We start from the raw sequence: 22842 nt of genomic DNA, 5'->3' as shown, positions 1-22842 counted from the left end.
TNCGCACCACGATGTACAACGTCCACAAGCAGTAGCTGCATATGTATCGAAAGATGGCCTAGTCGGCCATCAATGGAAAGAGAGGCCCATTGGACTTGCAAACTTTATATGCCCCAATATAGGGGAATGCCAGGGCCAAAAGAATGGGAATGGGTGGGTAGGGAAGTGGGGGGCGCTATGGGGGACTTTTGGGATAGCATTGGAAATGTAATTGAGGAAAATATGTAATAAAAATATTAAAAAAAAAAAAAAAGAGTAGCCACAAGGGCTGGAGAGATAAGAGCACGGACTGCTCTTCCAAAGGTCCTGAGTTCAAATCCCAGCAACCACATGGTGGCTTACAACCATCTGTAATGAGATCTGATGCCCTCTTCTGGTGTGTCTGAAGAAAGCTATAGTGTACTCGTCATATACATGAAATAAATAAAATCTAAAATAAATTAAATAAATTTTAAAAAAAGTAGCCACAGAAGCTGGGCACGAGGGCACATTCCCTCAATCCTAGCACTGCCGAGGCAGACACTTTCCTGAGTGTTTGAAGTCAAGTCTTGTCTCTACGGTGAGTTTCAGGTCAACTAGAGGTATATAACAAGATGACTCCGTCTCTTCAACAACAATTCAAGTCACATACCATATGAGTCCATCTTTAGAATACTTTTGAAATAACAACAGTTTAGAAACGGAGAACAGATTAGTGGGGGGAGGAGTGGGAGGAAGAGAAGGCTCAGCAGTAAGGGAGGCTGTATCTGAAAGGGCGGCTTCAGGGATTCCTGTCATGCTGAAATGTCTTGTACCATGACTGCAAAAATGTCAATATTCTGGCTTTGATATAAGTGCTAGATCTTACTATTTCGGAAAACAAAGTAAACAGAATTGGGGCTCTGCTGAATCATTATCATCATCATCATCATCACCATCAGTGTCTCACTTTGTAGTCCAAGCTGGTGTAAACTCAGAGACCTGTCTGCTCTTTCCTCCCAAGTTCTGGGTTTATAGGCATGCACCAACATGCCTAGCTTGTCACACAATTTTTCCTTTTTTTTTTAATAACTGCATATGTATGACATCAAAATGAAGTTTATTTATTTATTATTTTATTTTACTTATTTATTTTGGTTTTTCGAGACAGGGTTTCTCTGTGTAGCCCTGGCTGTCCTGGAACTCACTCTGTAGACCAGGCTGGCCTCAAACTCAGAAATCCACCTGCCTCTGCCTCCCGAGTGCTGGGATTAAAGGCATGTGCCACTGCCCAGCAAAGTTTACTTTTAATATGTACATTTTCTGAAACTCTTTCCCAGGGATATAATCTACAAGAAAACAAAAAGGTTAGATGTATCAAATGTACACTAGCTATTTCTAACAATACACCTATTTAAATTAAGTGCCCCATTAAGGAAACAAATTACGATATATACATATAAATATGCACATATATATCCTCCCATTGGTCATTTGTCTCCGACAAAGAATACAGTATTGTGTGGCACAATATTACAGTACATCACAAATATTTTAATGCTAGCAGCCTATGGAATTCCAGCATATTGGTTCCTTCCCTAGAATTACATACCTTTTTTATTTGTATTGGGGTCGCTGTGGTGTAACATTAAATGACTCCCCCCCCCCCAGATTAGATTGCAACCATCCATTACAATAAAAAAATTTTTCAGCTGGGATTGGTGGTGCACATCTGTAATCCCTACAACTGAGGGATGAGTGAAGAGACAGGACTGCTGCAAATTCGAGGCCAGCCTGGTCTACTTAAGTTCCAGACTAGATAGGGTTACAGAGCAGGGTTGTCTTAAAAATACCCCCGCCTCCCAACCAAAAAAAAAAAAAAAAAAAAAAAAAAAAAAAAAACCAAAAAAACAAAAAACAAAAACCCTTCCAGTTGAAGAGTAAACTTCAGTTCCAAAGGCTTCCCAGATTTGACTAAGCAGTCATGGGCCCAGGTAGGTGAGAAGAGCTATTGGCTGCTCTGTCCAAACTGCGTTAAGGGTGACACCCCAAGACTCCAGGGACCGGCAAGGGAAGGCGCACGCGAGCAAAGGGTCGAGCCCGAAGGTGCAATGACCACGCCAAGGTCAACGCAGGGAGGCTGCTGCCAGCCTCGGCCTCTGGGTTCTAAGCTCCCTATGTCCGGAGCCCCATCCCGAGCGGCGACCCCACTGCTCCCATAGGCTGCGCAGTGTGGACTCCACATACAGCAGGTAGGCGACCTTGGAGCCCCTCCACCCCGGACCCCGAGGACCGCACCTCTACTCCCTGCCAGGGGCCGAGACACGCCCCCACGAGTCACACCCCGGCACAGCTCACAGTCCATCCCCCACATCCTTTTTCGCCCTCTCAACCCAGCTTTTCCCGACTCCGGGAAGAACCGGGAAGAGAAGGCGGAGGGCGGCGAGGCACCGTCGGATAAATACTATGGTCAGATCACGCCCCCTTGATGTCACTTCCGCCCCAGGGTAAGATGGCAGCGCCCGGTCCTTGCCACGCAGACTTCCGCCCTGCCCGGAGCTCCGCGGCCTGTGGTTGCTCTCGTCGGAGATGAGGTTGTGATACTCGGCGCAGAGCCTCCACGCAGGTGCGTCACGCAGTCCCCGGGGAAAGGGTAGGTGACGGAGTCCAAGGCTAGGGGCGGGGCGCTCCGGGAAGCCTCGCCACGTGGGACGGGGAGGAGCTGAGCTGCAGCGAGAGCGACGCAGGGCGGGGGGCGGGAGGCCACGTGGGTGCGGTTCCGCCCAGGGTCCTCGCGTCCAGCCCTTGGAGTCACTTTGTTGCCTACTTTCTTCCAGGAACCATGTCGGAAGGAAACGCGGCGGGCGAGCCCAGCAATCCTGGAGGGCCGCGACCCCTTCTCTCTGGGGGCCGGGGGCTGATCGGCCGGCGGCCCGCACCCCCGCTTACGCCGGGTCGCCTTCCCTCCATCCGCTCCCGGGACCTCACCCTTGGCGGAGTCAAGAAGGTACCTGCGAGCGCATTTGTATAGAAACCCAAATACCCTGAGTTCCAGGCCGTAGGGAGGCAACTGGTGATGTTCATTCATGCACGGCCTTGGGCCCCTGGTGGGATGTCAGCCTTTAGAGAGACCTGCAAGCCTAGGTGCTGATACAGGACACTGACAGGGTCTCCTAGGCAATTAAAAGACAGTGAACCTAGTTGATTCAAGACATCCGGAAGTGCTTATTATGTTCTGGGCTCCTTACAAAATCCCTTGAAAGCCAGACAAAATTGCTTTACTTACAATTTTGAGTGTTCATAACTCTGTGGATGTCAGTATTGAAAACTAATAATCTAGTATGTGATGAATGTTAGGCATGCCGGTAACTGCTCTTTGTCCCCTCCTGTTATGTGTGTAACAGTAGATGTAACTCTGTAACGAGTAGCTCTGAAAAGGAATAGCAAACACAGGATAAAACATTTTAGCTTTGCCTTGGGGGCTACTGATGATAGTCTACCTGTCTCTCTAAGCCATCCCAGGACTGTCGGATATTGAAAATATAGTACTGTGTTTTACTTTTCAGAAAACCTTCACCCCAAATATCATCAGTCGGAAGATCAAAGAAGAGTAAGTAATGAATGGACACTACTCACCCCGGTTAGCTCTGAATTTGGGGACATAATTAGGTTGTGTGGCCTAGAGATTTTAACTTACGCTATTAGCTTATTCACCAGTGGTTCTCATCCTTCAATCCCAAGTTATGTAGGGGCATGTTTCTTTTTGAGACAGTGTCTCGCTACATGGCCTTGCATGTCCTGGAACTCACTATGTAGGTTGCTGGCCTAGAACTCCCAGAGATGTGCTTGCCTCTCAGACCTGTGTCCTGAGCGCTGGGATTGAGATGTGTATGCAACTCCACGCTTAGCTCCAGGGCACTTTGCATTAGAGGGTCTTTTTGTTTTGTTTTGTTTTCTGTAATAAATAGCTGAGATAATTGACTTACAGAAAGGGACATTTTGTTTTGGAGATTTTAGTCCATGATCAGGTGGTTCTTGCTTTTGGGTGGATGGTATGGCAATGAATGCAGTCAGAATACCCGAGGGAAGAAGGAAATTAAGGAGAGGAAAGGGCTGAGTTTCTATTCTCCTTCAGGAGCTGGGCAACCACCCAGTAGGCTCCATCTCTTACAGTTTCAGCTACCGTCTGTTTCTGCCGAGGTGGGGCTGAACTCTCCATATTTTGCCTTAAGTTCCTCTGCTCTCCAGCCTTTCTACTTTTAGGGGGTTAAAAAAAACCAACAAACAAAACAAAAAGCCCACATTTTGACAAGACAGTAAAGTAAAAGGAAATTAAGGGCCGTGCTTTATGGGAGATGTCAAAGGTATAGCGAAGGGCTGGGTGCCGATTCTCGTAGTGTACTTACTGGCTCACAAGCTCTGCTCAGCGGGCTGAAAGGGGCAGGCGAGGAGGCTCCATTTCCTGAGGCAGACCCTTTTGTCTGTCCTCATTCCCAGGCCAAAAGAAGAAGTAACTATGAAGAAGGAAAAGCGTGAACGGGACAGGGACCGCCAGCGTGAGGGTCACGGACGGGGACGTGGCCGCCCGGAAGTGATCCAGTCCCATTCTATCTTCGAGCAGGGTCCAGCAGAAATGATGAAAAAAAAAGGTACCAGGAAGGGATCTGGTCTGGATTGCCGTTCAGACTGCCTGAGAAGGCAGAGCGTGGGAGTCTCCATTCCAAGTTTGGCTTTCCTCGCTGTGGGCAGTCTTCCTTATTGAACCCTAGTGAACAGCATGATTTTCCGCAGGGAACTGGGATAAGACCGTGGATATGTCCGACATGGGACCTTCTCATATCATCAACATCAAAAAAGAGAAGAGAGAAACGGACGAAGAGACCAAGCAAATCCTGCGCATGCTGGAGAAGGATGACGTAGGTGCCAGGAGTCTAGGGGACAGGTTCCTTTGTAGCTGCTAAAGAGGGCTTTGAGGGAGCCAGGCCAGGGACATGTTCAAGCTTTTGGCTACAGGAGCACTAAAGAGGGGCTGGGGGTGCAGCTCAGTGGAGAGAGTGCTTGCCTCCGTGTGTGAGATGTACATATATGCAAAGAAAAGAGAGAGGAACAAGTCCCAAAATGGGCTGTGATGTAAGCACACGTGCTGACATTTCATGTGATCCCCACCCCCCAACTCTTTGGCAGTTCATCGATGACCCGGGGCTAAAGAACGACACACGAAACATGCCAGTGCAGCTGCCACTGGCTCATTCAGGGTGGCTTTTTAAGGAGGAGAGTGAAGAGCCAGAGGCTAAGCCTTTTTCGGCTGGCCCCAAGGAAGAAGACATGGAGGTGGACGTGCCTGCTGTAAAAGGTAACCTGTGTCAGCCAACTTCCCTTCTTCCCTAGCTCTCCCCAGAAGCCCTCAGCAGTGTCTCCTTCCCCTTCCCACTCAAAAGTACAGGCACAGAATCAAGACATAAGTTTCTGCCTCAGACCACATGTCTGTGTGCCAGTACGCCCGGCCTCAGAGAAGTCGCTCTTGAATTTCTTTGCTGTTCCTCTATGTAACTTCTGGCTCAGCAACAGTGGAGCCCACGGATATGAAGGATTGGGAATAGAGAATTGACTTAGTGGGTAGGGCTACTTATACTTGCTGTTGTTTGCTCTTTCTCACTTTGGGCAGTGAAAGAGGAGCCACGAGATGAGGAAGAGGAGGCCAAGGTGAAAGCCCCTCCAAGAGCAGCCCGGAAGACTCCTGGCCTCCCAAAGGACGTGTCGGTGGCAGAGCTGCTCAGAGAATTGAGCCTCATGAAGGATGAGGAGCTGCTGTTCCTTCAGCTGCCTGACACCCTCCCCGGGCAGCCACCCACTCAGGACATCAAGCCTGTCAAGACGGAGGTTCAGGGCGAGGATGGACAGATGGTAGTCATAAAGCAGGAAAAAGACCGGGTATGCTCAAGAGCGAGGTCTGGGGAAATTCTAGGCTGATAGCTCCAGGATTTCTGCTGCTGCTGCAGTTCTCCCTGGGAAACAGAAATGGAGTCATTCATGAAAGCTGTTGCCTAGTAACCACCTGTGGCTTCTCTCCCCAGGAAGCCAGGCTAGCGGAGAATGCTTGTACCTTGGCTGACCTGACAGAGGGTCAAGTGGGCAAACTGCTCATCCGTAAGTCAGGGAAGGTGCAACTCCTCCTGGGCAAGGTGACTCTGGATGTGACCATGGGAACGACCTGTTCTTTCCTGCAGGTACGACCCCGATGGGCCAGGGAGAGGCTTAGGGAAATATTAAACAGCCTGTGCTGAGGTGGAGGAGCTTCTGGGTCACTGCACTGAGGACTAGATGTGGGTGTGTGCTTCTCACTGATGTCTCTGTTGAATGGCAGGAACTGGTGTCTGTGGGCCTCGGAGACAGCAGAACAGGGGAGATGACAGTCCTGGGACATGTGAAGCACAAACTTGTATGTTCTCCTGATTTTGAATCTCTCTTGGACCACAAACACCGGTGAAATGGACAGATGGAGGAGCACGGTGACTGTGCCCACGACCGCACATGTTCTCAAATACATGCAGCCCAGAAGGGCCTCTTTAGCCCACCCGTTGCAGCCTTTGGCTGTAGTCCCAGTTTCCCCCGACTAGGGCCATGCTGCCCCTCACCCCAGCTGTGAATGGGACCTCACACGGTCTGGGTATGGAAGGCACATCCTCACCTCTGGGAACGTGACCCTGCTATTTATTTTTTATTTATGTCTTAATCCTCAACTGACTGCATTCTCCCAGAGTAGGATGGGGCAGGTTTCTTTTTGGGGAGCCGTGGGCTACGGGGATAGGAAGGGAAGGGGCTCAGGCAGGTAAGAAAGAACAGGGATGTGAAGGAACTGAAGGCTTAAAACTCAGCCCCAGCTCCCTGGTTTCTAGCTCTGTGTCCTTAAACTATCTAATCTTTCTGAGCCTCATATTCCTCACCCGACAAACATGAGGACAATACCTACCTCGCAGGGTTGGTGTGAGCAGCACAGGGAATGTTGTAGATGGGAACTCCTTGCACAAGACTGGATATACATTATATAAGGGGTGTGTGTATGTATACACATGCATACACATATATGTGTATATATATATATATGTGTATATATATATATATATATACATGTGTACATAACTATAGGCGCTCAATAAATGTTAGTTTTCCTTTCCTTTGAGTCTATTTCCAAATAAATGAACTTTATACTCGGAAGAAGTAAGTGGTTCTGCTCACGTCCCTACTTTTGTGACTCCATTGTTTTTTAATTTTTAACTCTTTTCAGTGCTGAGCCTGAGACCTGGAGCATGCTAGGCAAGTGCCCTACCACTGAGCCATAAGCCCCAGCTCTCCTTCATCCTTACTCTGCACCCATCCCACCCTGGGCTGATGGAGTGAATGAATGTCCATGTCAGCTCTTCTGTAGCTTCTATCCCCTGCTGTCTTAGCCACTTGCTTCCCCTTGGAGTTTCTGTTAGAAGAAGTTGGAGGAGCCTTAAGGCACCCTGCAGGGGCCTTTAGGTGATGTGGTAGGAGGACTGCTTACTCTGCACCCTCTCCTGCAGAAAGTGTCTCGTAGACTAACTCCCATAAAGATATGGGTCAAGAGAAACATCTGGCCAGAATTCTCACTACACCTCATCCAATGGTGCTTAAAAGAGCAAAGCTGCCTTGGTGAGATTGGGGTTGGCACTTAGAGGCTTGGTGTTTGAGCTGTTCTCTTCTGCCTCCTAGCGTCACCAGGTCAGCCTGTCATGCCTGCTTCCCACTGCCATGCCTATGCTGCCTCCCCTGCTTCCTTCGCTGGGGTCATTGTGCTGCCTGTGCTGCCTGGGAGAACATCTGCTTGCTTGTCAGCAGGGCTGAGACATTTTCATGTTGGAGCAAAGACACTCCCAGCATTAGCATCTACAGGGATGAAGCCCAGACTCAGTACTGACTGCCAGCTGGCTCTGGATCAGTTAGGTACTTCTTGTAATCTCTCTTCCCTTTCTCCTCTGGTCTGTGGTTTATTGAGCACCACCGGGGCCTTTCCTGCAGAGCCTCTTGGGCTACCTAACCAGCTACCGGGAAGAGATGGAATAGTAACTGCATTGTCTTGGAACCAAAAGCTCACACTCGCTCTGTCAGGTGGTGGTATTTGTCTAGTTCATCAAGAACAGGAGAGGAAGGGGCTCCCTGGGAGTGTATGCCGTGTAGACCATGGAAATCCTGCCTGCTCTAAGGAGCTGTGGTGAGCTCTGGGCTCCTGCCCTTTGTGCTTTTAAATAGCTGATGACTGCGCTTGGGTGTCAGTGGGATCCTCTGTTCTCATCCAGAACCTCCTGCTTTTCTTGGTTTTCCCCCCTTTCTTTTTGGAGTAACCTAATGGTCTTGGGTCTGAAGATGTTTGGTATTTTGCAATCCATAGTTCTTTGGGATTTTTAAGTGTTTTTTTGCTGTTTTTGTTTTTTGGGTTTTTGTTGTATTTAAGTGAGATAATATCTCTACATAGTTCATTCTGGCCTCAAAGTTTCAACCCTGCCTTGGCCCTCTGAGTGCTTTAATTATAGGCATGCACCAACCATGGACCGTTGGTTTTTTTTGTTTTGGTTTTTTTTTTTTTTTTTTTGGTTTTTGGTTTTTTTGAGACAGGGTTTCTCTGTATAGCCCTGGCTGTCCTGGAACTCACTTTGCAGACCAGGCTGGCCTCGAACTCATTAATCCGCCTGCCTCTGCCTCCCAAGTGCTGGGATCCACTGCCCGGCAACCCTTGGGTTCTTTGAGTCTTCCAAGAAGATGGTGTATGGCCTCCTCCGTTCACGGTCTGAAGTGCCTGTACAGCAAAGCTTCCCACTGTGTTAGTTCTCACCACCTGTCTCTAGGTCCCAGATGCACAAGTTAGAGAGCTGTCAGTAGGAGGCTGGGAAGTGAGACCAGGCTGCTTTCCTGGCTGAGCCTCTGAAGGGAAGCATCCATTTCTACCAACAAATATGTGCAAATAACGGGAGGGGGGGCAGTTGATACAGGGTGCAAATGAATGCAAATGTATTACTACCTGCATCTGTGTGTATGTATTTTGTGTTAGAAACAGAAAGAACTAAAGACTTGTTCATTTCTTTGTGTAAAGTGGCTCTGTAGGCTTCAGTCAGCCTTGGGATTGGCTTCAATTCCACAAGTAACCTTGGAGAGAAAAAAAAGTCACTTGTCTTCCCTCAGTTTATTTTTCTTAATTTTTTTTTAAACAGAAGAATGTTATCACCATAGCTCTTTTTGCACAGTGTTGTTTTTTTTTTAATTAAAATGGTTACTTTGCATGAGTTGGGGGTACGTAGATGTGGAGATCAATTTTTAGGAGTCAGCTCTCAACTTTATGCCCTGTTGATACAGGATCTCTTGTTTCTGCTGCTGCTTTGAATGTGGGGTTCAAGTTACCAAGTGCAGCCAAGGACTTTTACCCACTGAACCAGTTTTCTAGTTTGCTTTTATTTTTTTATAAAAAGATTTGAGTGTTTGAGTAATTTGCCTGTATGTATGTGTGTGTGCTAAGTGTTTGCCTGGTGTCTGGAGGTTAAAAGAGGACATTCGATTTCCTGGAACTTCAGTTATGGATGGTTGGGAGCTACCACATGGATACTGGGAACCCAAACCAGGTCTGCTGCAAGAATACGTGCTCTTAATCTGAGCCATCTCTCTAGTCCCTGTCCCTTCCCCTTTTACTTTTAAATTAGACTGAATGTAAAGACTTTATTGAGTATCAGATAAGTCCAGTAAGAGACATGTGTGACCAGCAAGCTTTTATTAAGCCAATATGTGTTGTTTATGCTTTATAAAGCATAGAACCCTTCTGTGATTTCTGCATCTTTTCCCAGCCACACAGACCTTGCTGCCCTGTCACAGTGGGCAAGCTGCACCCTTCCCCCACCCCGTGTCCTTTCCCTCAGGTCTAGACTCAACTTTATCCAGATGTTTCTAGGTCTTACTTCTGAAATCCTTCAGTTCTCTGAGATTCCCTGGCCACTCTACATAAATTAACTAACTCAGGTGCAGTGTGCTCCGCTTGTTGCCAGCACTTAGGATGCTATAGCCAGCGGGTATGAGTTTGAGGCTAGCCTGTGTTACAGAGTCAGGGCCAGGTAAATCTAAAACTCACCCCTCTGGTGCTTTTTGCTCCTCTTCACTGTTTCCCTTCTCTCCACAGCATTTGTCATCCTTTCATTTCTTATCTGAGATTCCCACTGATAGTCTGTGACCATAGACTGAGTCTTAGGTGAGTCTTAGGCATGAACTATATTTTAGTACATAAAATAGTTCCTTGAACATGATGGATGCAGTAAGTTGTGGTTAAAAGAATAAAGAAATGTGCAAATCGCATGTGTTTTGGTCAACACCTACAATACTAAACAAATATGTGAGAAAATCAGTCCAACTGAAATGCCCCTCCCTCTTCTAGAAAGAAGAAAGGATCAGGCCAACCTTGTGGGTTGGGCTTTGAGCAGGTTCGGCCCTTGTGACTTTGCCTTGTAGGTGTATTGTGTTTTACTTTAATGTGCCATATGAGCTCATGATCGCAAAGTGATTGTGGCAGGTGGGAATTGTATTTGCATCCTTGGGACCTCACAACCAGTTCAGTTAGTAACTGAACTAAGTCTTTGGTTGGCCCTTTGCTGCCTATAGCACGGTTAAAGGCAGGTAGCCTCCATAGGGTGGTGGTTCTATGATGGTGTTGGGATTTGCTGCCTCTCTGATGAGAATAAGAAGTACTTCTTTTTTTTTTTTTTTTCTTCTTTGTCTTTTGAAACAGAATTTCATGTAGCTCAGACTTGCTTTGAACTTGTTATGTAGAAGAAGCTGGCCTTGAACTCCTGATCATCCTCACTTTGCCTCAAAGTGCTAGCATTAGAGGCATTGTACCACCACACCCAGCTGACATAATCCATTTGGAAACAACTCTTTAAGATTGCTTCTAGGTTCTCATTAAAATTTAACACTTAGGGTCAGGGCAGTGCTGCGCTTCAGTGGGTAAAGGTACCTCTTGCCTAGTCTAAAGCCTAAATTTAATTCCTGGGACTTAACTACATGGTAGAAGGAGAGAGAACCAATTTTGTGGTTCTGTCTCAAACCTCCACACATGTGCCATGACATATGCACACACATATATAAAAAAAAATAATTAGCCGGGCGTGGTGGCGCACGCCTTTGATCCCAGCACTCGGGAGGCAGAGGCAGGTGGATTTCTGAGTTCCAGGCCAGCCTGGTCTACAAAGTTGAGTGCCAGGACAGCCAGGGCTACACAGAGAAACAAAGTTTCTAAAAAAAAAAAAAAAAAAAAAAAAAAAAAAAAAAAAACCACTTGACAAGGTGTCCCAGCTTGTACCTGCCAAGGCTTCATGACAGATATTCCCCTTCTGGGGTGGCCTAACTGATTCAACATCTAGTAATATGTGAATAGCCCAACCAACCTATCATATCACACAATATTGGAGTACACTGGCCTGGCATTCTGCTCTGTAGGTGTGGGGACTGGGAGGAGGGAAGGCAGTTGTCCCTTTGGTAAAATTTATCCTCTGCTCCACAGCCCCAAACAAAGCCACTGTCTCATGAAACTCCCAATTCACAGAGGTTCCCTTATATGCCAGACCCTGGCTCACTGACGTTTGCTAAGCTGAAACCAGCTCTGCTCCCGAGGGCCACCACACTAGAGGTGTGGATTGGAAAATGGATGTGTTTTCTCCACTCAGTGGACAGAACTCAAAAGTTGTTCTCATAGCACTGTCTCAGACTGTTGATACTAGCCTACCCACTTGGTCTGCCATTTGGAAAACTACAGACTGGCAGGTTAAAGATTTCCCTTTTTGGACACACGAATCATGGAAACAAAGCTGAGAGGCCCATCTGGGTTGATCTTAGATTGACCATAGTGAGGGTTCTTTCTCTAGTGAAACCAACTAGCATCTGAGCATGGGCTGAAGCTGTACCAACCAGGTTGTCACCTTTGCTACTTGGGTTCATTGTGACCTAGACATGGTAGCACACCCATCACCATAGATTGAGCATCAAGTGAAGGGTCCATGTTTCTTTTTGCTTTTTTAAAGATTTCTTTATTTCATATATGTGAGTACATCATCTCTGTCTTCAGGCACAGTAGAAGAGGGTGTCAGAGCCCATTACAGATGGTTGTGAACCACCATGTGATTGCTGGGAATTGAACTCATGACATCTGGAAGAGCAGTCAGTGACCTTAACTGCTGAGCCATCCTTCCAGCCCCAGGACCCATGTTTCATATGTGCAAGTTGCTACTGCACAGACCCAACTGCCACCTCTAAAAAAAAACTGTCAACCAGGCAGGGTAGCACACAACCTGTAATCTGAGCACTCAGGAGACTGAGGCAGGAGAGTTGCTGTAAGTTGAAGGTCAGCCTGGGATACATAGTGAGTTCCAGGCTAGTTTTGGATACAATGCAACTTTATCTTAAACAATCACTACCACCACACATACACACAAAATTGGGGGTTGGGGGGAGTTGGGCTGTGCACATAACTCACACTTACCTTGCATTCTCAAAGCCCAGGTTTGACCCAGCACTTCGTAAACAGTGTGATAGTACATGCTTATAACCCTAGCACTCTGGAGGTGGAGGTAGAAGGTTCAGAAGTTCAAGGTTAACCTCAAACTCAAGGCCAGTCTGGGATACACGAGATCTATGTGTCACACAAATACATAAAGTGTGTTTTGGTAAGGGAGACACAGCAGAACATAAGGTTCTTGAGTTTTTCTGTGTTAGCTTTCATTGCTGAAGAAGCTGAGTGTTGGTGACACACATCTTTAATCCCAGCATTTAAGAGGCTGAGACAGGTGGACCTTTGAGTTCCAGGCCAACCTGGTCTACAGAATAAGTTCCAGGACAGTCAGGGCTAACTGTCTCAACAAACAAACAAAACAACAACAAAACAAAACATATTCAGTAGAAACAATCAAAAGGAACTTAAAGATCACAGTCCAGGACAGCTGGCTCCATTGTCTCTGGATGCTTAGTGCGAAAGATGAAGTGGAACAGAGGTGTGCACTTACGAAGCAGAGCCAAAAAGGAACTAGGTGGATTCTTTCTTCTTCTTCTTCTTCTTCTTCTTCTTCTTCTTCTTCTTCTTCTTCTTCTTCTTCTTCTTTCTTCGACTTCCTCCTCCTTCCTCCTCCTCTCCTTCTCTTCCTCCTCCTCCTCCTCCTTCTTCTTCTTAAAAATATTTACTTTCTGTGTATGAGCATTTTGCCTGCATGCATTTAAGTGCACCATATATATGCCTAATACTTGGGAGTCCAGAAGAGGATTACTGACTTCTTGAAACAGACATTACAGACAGTTGTGACACACCATGTGGGAATCCAACTTAAGTCCCCCGCAAGAGCAACAACTTCTTAACTGTAATTGCTGAGACTTCTTTCCAGTTCCAACACACCCTCAATGGCCAACTTCCTCCCACTAGGCTCTACCTCCTGAGCCTCAGGAGCTTCCTAGTAGGGCTATTGGGTTAAGAACTCATCAACATATGTTACTGTTACTAATGAAATCAGAGCCTTTATGATCCAATTCCAAAGGACTATCAGCTGACAACCTTGAAACAAATGAACCTTTTACGGGTTCATTTCATATTAAGACCATAATATCACCCAGCCTTTAACAGCCTTGAGGCTGCTAACTCACTTTTGTGGGTGCTTTTTCAGGTTCTGTTCTTGCTGTCCCAGTCCAGTGAGGTGACTTTGGCCACTCACTGTAGTTTCTGAAAATAATCTTACCACATTTTTCAACTTTGTAAACATTTTCAGCCAAACAAAGGCAAGTTCTGATTATAGTAATCTCTCCAGTCTTTCAGAGTTGCCAGCGAACATTGCTCACTCTACACAGATATCTGATTTTGTGGATCAAGGAAATGGCCTCTCCAGAATTCAACTCCAAACAGTTTCTAGCTGTGCCTTTGATTTGGTTGACTATCCCTTTGAAAATTCACGAAGAACATTTAACTACCATTAGGGCAGTATTGGGAAACAGGGACCATGGCTCCACTCTCTAAAACAGATGCATGCTGTTATCAAAAAACAGAGCCTGAGAAAGTGCCCATAGTAATGAGCTAGTAGCCTCAAGAGGGTGTCAAAGTTCAGTGATACAGTTTTAATATGAAATGAGGCCCCTATACACACTGACACAAGCTAGAGTTATCACAGAGAAAGGAGCCTCCCTTGAGGAAATGCCTCCATGAGATACAGCTGTATTTTCTCAATTGGTGATCATTTAGGTGGTGCCGTCCCTGGGCTGGTACTCCTGGGTTCTATAAGAAAGTAAGCTGAGCAAGCCAGGGGAAGCAATCTAGTAAGCAACACCCTCCACAGCCTCTGCATCAGCACCTGCCTAGTTTATGCCCTATGTGAGTTCTTGTCCTGATTTCCTTTGGTGATGAACAGCAATGTGGAAGTATATGCTAAATAAATCCTTTCCTCCCTAACTTGCTTCTTGGTCCTGATGTTTTGTGCAGGAATAGAAACCCTAAGTAAGACAAACTGGTACTGGGAGTGGGGTATTCCTGTGACAGCCTGACCATGGTTTTGAGAGGACTGTAGAAGGACTTTGGAACTTTGGGCTAGAAGAACCATGGGATGTTAAGAGCTCTGTGGGATGTCCTGTAGGAGTTTGGAAGACAATGTTCAGAACGGTGCAGAGGGAAGATTAAAGACTTATCAGGGCTGTTGCTGTTTTGACTGTGTGGTTTTGGTTAGCTGGGGCTGAAGAATTAGCTGCGATTAGCAAGATATCAGAACTAATAAAGTGAAATTTTTGCATTACTGGGATGATTGATGCTAGTTAGTTGGAGCTAAGAAATTAGTAGTGGTTAAGAAGATACCAGCATCACTATGGTGAATCTTCTGAGAGGTGTTTCCTGAGAGCATAGAGAAGTTGTGTTCTAGAGTCACCCATGGTTGTACCTTGAGTTGGAAACCAGACTTGGTAAAGTGTAAGAGTCACCCAGGTGGTATTGGTTTTGAAACATGAAGGGGTAGCACCTGATGCTTGGCACTGTGAGAGGCCAGGAGAGGCCATTGGTGAAGGTGCAGCCTCGGTGGCAGTTGAAGGTCCCGGTCTGAAGGGTTCATGTAGAGAAGTTGAGGCTTGGCACCATGAAAAGAGTCTATAAGAGGTTATTTGTGAAAGTGCAGTCCAGTTGCAGCAGAAGACAGCAGTGCTTTGGTGATGCCAGTACCATGGGATGACCACTAAGAACAACAGCAGCAGCAGCGGAGCACAGGCAGCTGGAGCCTAGGAGACAACATGTGTACTACAAGGGGCAGGGGTGGAGAAGTGACCCAAGCCCTTGGAGGAGTCCAAGAAGATCACGAGTCAACCCCAGTCCTTGGATGGTCAGAGTTTGATTTTGCTTTTTTTTTTTTTAAATGTTTATTTATTTATTATATGTAAGTACGCTGTTGTTGTCTTCAGACGGACCAGAAGAGGGTGTCAGATCTCATTATGGATGGTTGTGAGCCACCATGAGTTTGCTGAGATTTGAACTCAGGACCTCTGGAAGAGCAGTCAGTGCTCTTAACCACTGAGCCATCTTTCCAGCCCTTGATTTTGCTTTTGATTGTGACTGTGCTCTGATATTTTTCCCTCTTGAAGTAAGAAAGTATTTTAGTGGAGCCCACAATTAAAAGACTTTGAATTGTAAACTTGGAATCTCAAAAGAGATTAGATATTTTAAAGGGACTGAAATTTTAACATGTAAGAACTTGTAAAGACTGTGGGACTCTTAAAGTTATTTAGATCTTGGTGATGAATAAAGTAAGGGTTGAGGCTTAAAGTGATGTGTTTGTGTGTCAAGTTGACTGGGAGTCAATTGTACTGGCTGGTTTTGTGTGTCAACTTGACACAAGCTAGAGTTATCTCAGAGAAAGGAGCCTCCCTTGAGGAAATGCCTCTATGAGATCCAGCTGTAAGGAATTTTCTCAGTGATCAAGCAGGGAGGGCCCAACCCATTTTGGGTGGTGCCATCCCTGGGATGGTACTCCTGGGTGCTATAAGAAAGCAAGCTGAGTAACCAGCTATAAGAAAGCAAACCAGTAAGTAATATCTCTCCATGGTCTCTGCATCAGCTCCTGCTTCCTGACCTGCTTGAGTTCCGTCCTGACCTCCTTTGGTGATGAAAAGCAATGTGGAAATGTAAGCTAAATAAATCCTTTCCTCCCCAACTTGCTTCTTGTTCATGATGTTATTTACCAATTGCACCTTAGGGCCTTTAACCTGGGAGGGCAGAGCAGCTCACTATCAGGATGAACATATTAGCTAAACTGTTTACAGGAGCAGCCCATTGAAAGGGATCCAGGGCAACCCCTATGCCTTCAAACTCACTTTAAAACGACTCCCATAACTTCTTTTGTTGGTGGTGGTGGTGTTTTTTTTTTGTTTTGTTTTGTTTTGTTTTTTGTTGTTTTTTTGTTTTTCGAGACAGGGTTTCTCTGTGTAGCCCTGGCTGCCCTGGAACTCACTCACTTTGTAGACCAGGCTGGCCTCGAACTCAGAAATCTGCCTGCCTCTGCCTCCCGAGTGCTGGGATTAAAGGCGTGCCACCTGTTCGAGAGCAGCCTCCACATAGCTAGACTGCCCGAAAGGGTGAGCCAATGAGGTGAGGGACTCTTTTGAGTGGCAGGTTGTTTGGCCAATGAGCTGAGCCCTTGAGCTAGGGAGATCCGGAAATCAGGACTTGGGGCACGTGGTTCATTCCAAGAGGCAGATGAGGCTGTGTTCTGCCTAGACAGGGGGCTTCAGGGCCCTGACGACCCTAGGCCAGGTAAGAGGGCGAGACTCAGGTGTGGACGGCTAGGAGGGTTGTTTTTAAAAAGTTCCGGCTCCTGGTGGCGAGCGGGGGGCGCTCTCAGCCAGGGCTCTCCCACCCTTTTGGGTTGGCATCTGCCCCACGCCCCTCCCCCACGGGCACGAGGTGGCCTGGGCGGGGTCAGGGTGGACTGGAATTCGTTATTCCAGGCCGAGTGTGTGGGAGGAACGCAGGGGCTGGAATAGGAGGGAAAGGAGGTGACTCCAGGAGAGAGCGAGAGAGGGAGCGCTCGCGTCGGGACTCAGTGGCACCAGACCTAAAAAGAAATCTAGGCAAGGCTCCGGCACAGTCCACTTGGTGGAAAGGTACTTTGCTGTCGCCGACCTTGGGTGGGATTTGCTTTGACGGACTTGGTCTCAGGTTAGGCCTGAGGCCTAGTGCCTCTGCCCAGAGGGCACACATGGAGACCTGGAGAAGCTAGGCCTGGCCTGGGACCCTTCACTGCTCGGTGGGTGAGATCTAACCCAGGAGAAAACCCGCTTGAAGGAAAGACCTTCTGGAGGAGGCGTCCAGTCTGTGAACGGGATAGTAGGAGGGTAAAAAGGATTCCAGAGATCTGTGCTGTCACACCCCTTCCTATGTGCCAGTTAGGCAACTGACTTCTAGATTCTTGGGTAAGGCTAGGGTGGTGTGGCAAAAACTGAGGAGGAAAAAAAGGGCTTCTGTCGTAGTGGCACACACAGGGCAACTCGATTGCTCTGTGTGCGGAATCGACATCTAGAGATTTCGGAAGCATAATTTCTTGGTATTTGGGAAGCTGGTAGAACGGAAAAAAAAAGATTGAGGGGGACTTTTAGCAATTGAGGAGTTGAGTATCTGTCGTCTTTCTATGCGAGACTGGATTTCTCTAGCTAATAATGCTGGCGGGTTTTCAAAAGCTCAGAAGAGATTCCTGAGGTTGGAGTGTAGCTCAAAGGTCTAATGCATGCTTAACATACATAAGGCCTTGGATCTGCTCCCCGGGATAAGAGGGAAAAAGGAAGAAAGAAAAAAAGATTCTTGAGGGACCAGGAACAGGTCAGGACAATCAAAGAACTCCTTTACAGAGTTAAGACTTGAAAGCCATTAAACGATTTTGAAGAGGCCTGATGGATCTTAGACTTGAGGTAGGCTCAGCAACTCCTCCCTAAGTTAGCAGAGGAGGGAAGGAATTCAATGGACCCCATGAAAGCCAGCAAGTAGTATAGACTCAAATCAACAACTTGGTACCCTGGAGACCTCAGGCCTGTTGGTGTTTTAAAATAAAACAAAAACTCCACCCCCCCAAAAAAAAAACAATAAAAAAAACTGGATAAAGATTCAGAAAAGCAACTAAATCCAATAAGTTGAATGCAGTTATAGATGAAAAACTGATATAGAAGAAAAACTAAAACCCAAACGTATTTGTTGACAGAATAATTTTGTGGTATGGAGGTATTAACTACAACAGAAGTCATCCCCATATGTAAAAATTGTTCCTTTCGACACTAGGTGGTTAGTTGATGGACGGTTCCCTGAGGGGTCCTTTAGGTAGAGCAGCTCAAGGTGCTTTGGTTAATGGAAGATGCTTAGAATGTCCTTAGCTCAAATCGGAGCCTTCATGGGGCACACAGGAGCTTATTCCTGTAATTCCAGCACACAGGAAGATGGCAAGTTCAAGGCTTGCCTGAGCTATGCAGCAAGATGCTTTCTTAAAAATAAGACAGGTATGGTGGTATATGCCTGTTTTCCCAGAACTTGGGAGCCTGAGGCAGGAGGATTGTCAAGCATTCAGGGCCAGATAGGGCTCCATATCGAGACTCTGGCCTGCCTCTAAAGAAAAAACTGGAGAGATGGCTCAGTGCCTAAGAGCACTGACTGCTCTTTCGAAGGTCTGAAATTCAAATCCCAGCAACCACATGGTGACTCACAACCATCTGTAATGAGATCTGACGCCCTCTTCTGGGGTGTCTGAAGACAGCTACAGTGTACTTACATATAATAAATAAATACATCTTAAAAAAAAAAAAAGAATTCTCTCTGTAGACCAGGCTTTCCTTGAATTCAGAGATTACTGTGTGGCGTTGCCACCCAGTAACACCTGTCAAATCAAATATGTGCTTCCCATACACTCCTGGACACATGGCCTTTCCCTGGAGCATGGTCAGTTGGTAAAGAGAAATGACTCCCCTTCTTCTGCTATCAGTTGCCAATAGCTCCTTGGCAGAGGGTGGGACTTCATGCCCACCTACCCTGTCCATGCTGGGAGGTGGTGCGGTGTGAGCAGTAATCAGTCACTTTTTGATTGTGTGTAAGTCCCATTACACAAGATGAAAGAAGCTGTGACTAGACAGGCCAGGAACATGTGACAAGACAGGTCCTAGGCCCTAGGGTAGACTTTATGACTGTTATTCTGCTTAATGGACATGGTTTTAAACTGACTCCTGATGAAGTGTTACAGCCATAGATTAATACATCTCTCCCATCAGAAAAGATTCTATTTACAGTAGATGGTGAATTTTTAATCCTTTGAAAATTCTGGCAGATAAGGAATTGGAACAGAACCAACAGTCGTTTCTACAGCCTCTCAATGGATCCTGTCAGGCCGTTGTTCAGGGGGCCCACCCCAGTCCACCCATCTCAGTGTGTGCGGATGCCTGGCTGTTGGCCTCAAGCTCCTAGACCTTTGGAACCAGCTTGGGGTAGGGCAGGACCTGCAGGCAGAGGCCTTGTGTTTAGAAAACCAGAAGAATCCAGCCCACCACTCCAGCCAGTACAAAAGGTAAGGCCACTCAGAGGGCTTAGGGAACTAGAAGGCTATCTGTATAATCAAGGGCTGTTATTTTTAATCTTTTGTTTGTGTTGACAAGTAATTGCATTTTGTGGTCGTGCAACTCAAGTCCTAGAGAAAGTGCCTCAAAGTAAACACTAGATGGACTTAAGGTTGGCTTCGAGCTTCAGTCCTCCACCCCATCATTTCTCCAGTTTGCCATCCTTGAATGTATAGTTGAAGGGTTTAAACACAAGCAGAAGTTGTCGAGTTTGCCATCCTTGAATGTATAGTTGAAGGGTTTAAACACAAGCAGAAGTTGTCGAGTTTGCCATCCTTGAATGTANAGTTGAAGGGTTTAAACACAAGCAGAAGTTGCTGCTTCTGAGTGTTCAGCTTCTTCTCGGGTTGGCTCTGTAGTACTGACAACAACAGAGAGCAGTGTTGTATGTTTAGTCAGATGAAATGCTTTTTGTCTGTTTGTAGCTTTTATTTGCCTAGCAGTTCTAACTGGCACAACAGCCAGCTTTCAGGACTACCACAGCAGTACAGTGATAGGGCTCATGGGATCGTGTTTAAGAATAAAAAACAAACAAACAAAAAAACCCCACAAGATGGGACCAAGGATGTAGCTCAGTTGGTAGAGCACCTCCCTGGCATGCACAGAACCTGGGATTTGATTCGAAGCACTATTTAAACCAGATGTGGATGCACAGATCTGTAACCCTAGAGCTATGGAGGTAGAGACAGGAGAATCAAGTTCACTATTCATCTTTGACTATATAGCAAGTTTGAGACCAGCCTGTTTAAAAAAAAAAAAAAAAAGTAAAAAGACAAAACCCTAAACTTCTTATATCCTTAAATGATCTTTTTTTTTTTTTTTTCCTGTAAAATCTGTGAGCCAGTGTTCCCGTTCCCTTTAACCTTGGCTATATAGGTAGCTGAGTAAACTTTGAAAAGTGCTGGGGAGAAGGCTCAGCTGGGAAAGTGCTTGCTGTGTGAACATAAGGACCTGAGCTTGAATGTCCAGCAGCCTTGTAAAAGCTGGGCGAAGTGGTCCTCATCTGCAACCCATGTCTGTAATCCCGTCATTCCTGTTGGGATCTAGGAAGTAGAGGTGGGTGAGTCCACAGATGCTCGCAGGTGAGCTAACCTGGTGTATGCACCAGCTAACAAGCAACCAGAAACTGGTCTTGAAGGTGTCTCAAGGTTGTCCTCCAACTTGCATTCTGTGACACATATGTTTCCAGTCACACTAATGCACAAACAAAATAGAAAATAATTTTTAAAATTAAATTTAAAATTAATAATAAAATCAACCAACAAAACAAACAAAAACTGGAAACTGATAGATGGCTTATCAATTAAAAGTACATGTTAGTTTTATAGCAGTCTACAACTTCAGTGCCAGGGGGTCTGATGCCTTCTTCTGATCTTTATAGGGACCAACCAGCACACACTATACCCCCTTCCACACACCATATATATATACACACACACACACACATATGCAGGCAAACAAAGTCATACATATAAGATAAAAATAAATCTTTTGAAAATATAACTTGGTGGCTGGAAAGATGGCTCAGCAGTTAAGAGCACTGACTGCTCTTCCAAAGGTTCTGAGTTCAAATCCCAACAACCACATGGTGGCTCACAACCATCCATAATGAGATCTGATGCCCTTTTCTGGAGTGTCTTTTTTTTTTTTTTTAAATATTTTATTTATTTATTCATTATATGCAAGTACACTGTCGCTGTCTTCAGACACTCCAGAAGAGGGAGTCAGATTTCATTACAGATGGTTGTGAGCCACCATGTGGTTGCTGGGATTTGAACTCTGGACCTTTGGAAGAGCAGTCGGGTGCTCTTACCCACTGAGCCATCTCACCAGCCCCTTCTGGAGTGTCTTAAGACGGCTATGGTGTACTTACATGTAATACATAAATAAATCTTTAAAAAAAAAAGTAAATATAATTTACTGGGTAAGATGGAGCACACCTTTAATTTCAGCACTAATGAGGCAGAGTCTAGTGGATTTCTGTGAGTTTGAGGCCAGCCTGGTCTACATAGTAAGTTCCAGGTAAGCCAGAGCGGCATAGTGAGACCTTATTTTAAATAAAAATTAAAACCTGGAAAAACACAACTATTTTTTGGTATTATGCTATATATCAATTGATAGATTTTTTGTTTACTATTTGTTGTTGTTGAGACAGGCTGTCTCTATATAGCCTTGGCTGCCCTATGAACTCACTGTGTAGTCCAGACTGGCTTGAAACACACAGAAATCCACCTGCCTCTGCCTCCTGAGTGCCATGACTGTATGCTGCCAAGCCTAGCCAAATTTATAGACCTTTTTAATGTTTTTTTTCAGACTATATTAATATCAAGTTTATTGGGAAGCTGCTCTTGGGTGGGCAAGTTCACTGGCCCCAAGGACATAGGCCAAGGAAGTTGCCACGGGGAAAGGAAGGAGGGGAGGGAGAGTGAAAGAGAAAAGGCAAGCACACAGAGAAGAGGGGAAGAGGGGAGAACGAGAGTGTATTTATTATCGTATGTGTTTGGGTGCGTTGTCTGTGTGTAATTCTGTGCACCACACACATGATTGGGGTCAGAGCGGGCAGAAGAGAGCATTGGATCCCCTGCTGCCGTGTGGGCACTGGGAATTGAACCTGGATCTTCTGAAAGAGCAGCCAGTACACTTAACTGCAGAGCCATCTCTCCATCCATGTAAATTTTAGCTCAACTACACTTACTTTAAAGAATAATAAGATGTGGTATTATGTATTGAAAAAAATTATGAAATATTTTATCCATTTTAAAAAAATACTACCTTTGCATTTGTTTTGTATATACGTGTGTGTGCTTGTGTGTGTGTGTATATACATACATGTGTGTGCTTGTGTGTGTGTGTGTGTATACATGCTACAGCGTGTATGTGGAGGTCAGGAGACAACTTGTAGAAATGGTTCTTTCCCTCCACTATGTGGGTCCCGGGGATCAAACTCAGGTTCTCAGGTTTGGCAACAGGCCTTAGCAGTTTCTCCCATTAGTGCAGAATGGTCTCACCAGCTGATAGCTCTTATTCTTATAACATGGGTAGGATTTGGAGAAGGTGAGTTTTCATTTACAAAGCCATTATCTCTAGATTCTAATCCGTTTCTTAGGATAACCTTAGTAATTAATTACCTTTCCCTAGGATTCTGTAGGTTTGGTGTCCATGTTCCGTGGCATGGGTCTTGACACAGCGTTCCGGGCTCCTTCAAAACGAGAAGTGCCTCCTTTAGGTATGTAGACT

The 22842-nt window shown here is 45.9% G+C and overlaps 2 protein-coding genes, 1 long non-coding RNA gene and 1 other non-coding gene across 6 annotated transcripts in view; 3 read left to right on the top strand and 1 right to left on the bottom strand.

The window, feature by feature from the left end:
* LOC115029240 overlaps positions 1-2481 on the bottom strand; it is an 11584-nt gene extending 9103 nt beyond the window's left edge. Inside the window, exon 1 of the long non-coding RNA XR_003834811.1 lies at positions 2257-2481. This is a non-coding gene — a long non-coding RNA (uncharacterized LOC115029240). The remainder of the gene's footprint in view (positions 1-2256) is intronic.
* Positions 2482-2484: 3 nt separating this feature from the next.
* On the top strand, positions 2485-8515 carry Polr3d (RNA polymerase III subunit D). 2 transcript variants are annotated; one of them, XM_021181858.2, is made up of 9 exons: positions 2485-2584; positions 2796-2965; positions 3525-3568; positions 4456-4607; positions 4750-4874; positions 5143-5311; positions 5624-5889; positions 6033-6185; positions 6323-8515. In XM_021181858.2, exons 2-9 carry the CDS (start codon positions 2801-2803, stop codon positions 6443-6445), a joined length of 1197 nt encoding a protein of 398 aa, XP_021037517.1. In that variant the 5' UTR covers positions 2485-2584; positions 2796-2800; the 3' UTR covers positions 6446-8515. The 2 variants fall into 2 exon arrangements, with proteins under 2 accessions (XP_021037517.1, XP_021037519.1); XM_021181860.2 differs by having other exon boundaries at positions 2539-2611.
* An 8200-nt stretch (positions 8516-16715) lies between these two features.
* Piwil2 (piwi like RNA-mediated gene silencing 2) overlaps positions 16716-22842 on the top strand; it is a 57396-nt gene continuing 51269 nt past the window's right edge. The window contains exons 1-3 of one of the 2 annotated variants that reach the window (XM_021182116.1): positions 16716-16771; positions 19320-19556; positions 22744-22831. In XM_021182116.1, the coding sequence (XP_021037775.1) occupies positions 19365-19556; positions 22744-22831 (280 nt within the window). In that variant the 5' untranslated portion in view covers positions 16716-16771; positions 19320-19364. Of the gene's footprint in view, positions 16772-16955; positions 17122-19319; positions 19557-22743; positions 22832-22842 lie in introns of those variants that run through there. The other variant, XM_021182115.2, reaches the window with a different exon arrangement.
* LOC115029289 lies at positions 17468-17646 on the top strand. The gene has a single exon (XR_003834864.1). It is a non-coding gene; the product is annotated as a U11 spliceosomal RNA (small nuclear RNA).

The sequence above is a fragment of the Mus caroli genome, chromosome 14, assembly GCF_900094665.2.
Source record: "Mus caroli chromosome 14, CAROLI_EIJ_v1.1, whole genome shotgun sequence".
NCBI classification, from domain to species: Eukaryota; Metazoa; Chordata; class Mammalia; order Rodentia; family Muridae; genus Mus; species Mus caroli.
This window is presented reverse-complemented; position numbering and strand designations above follow the sequence as displayed.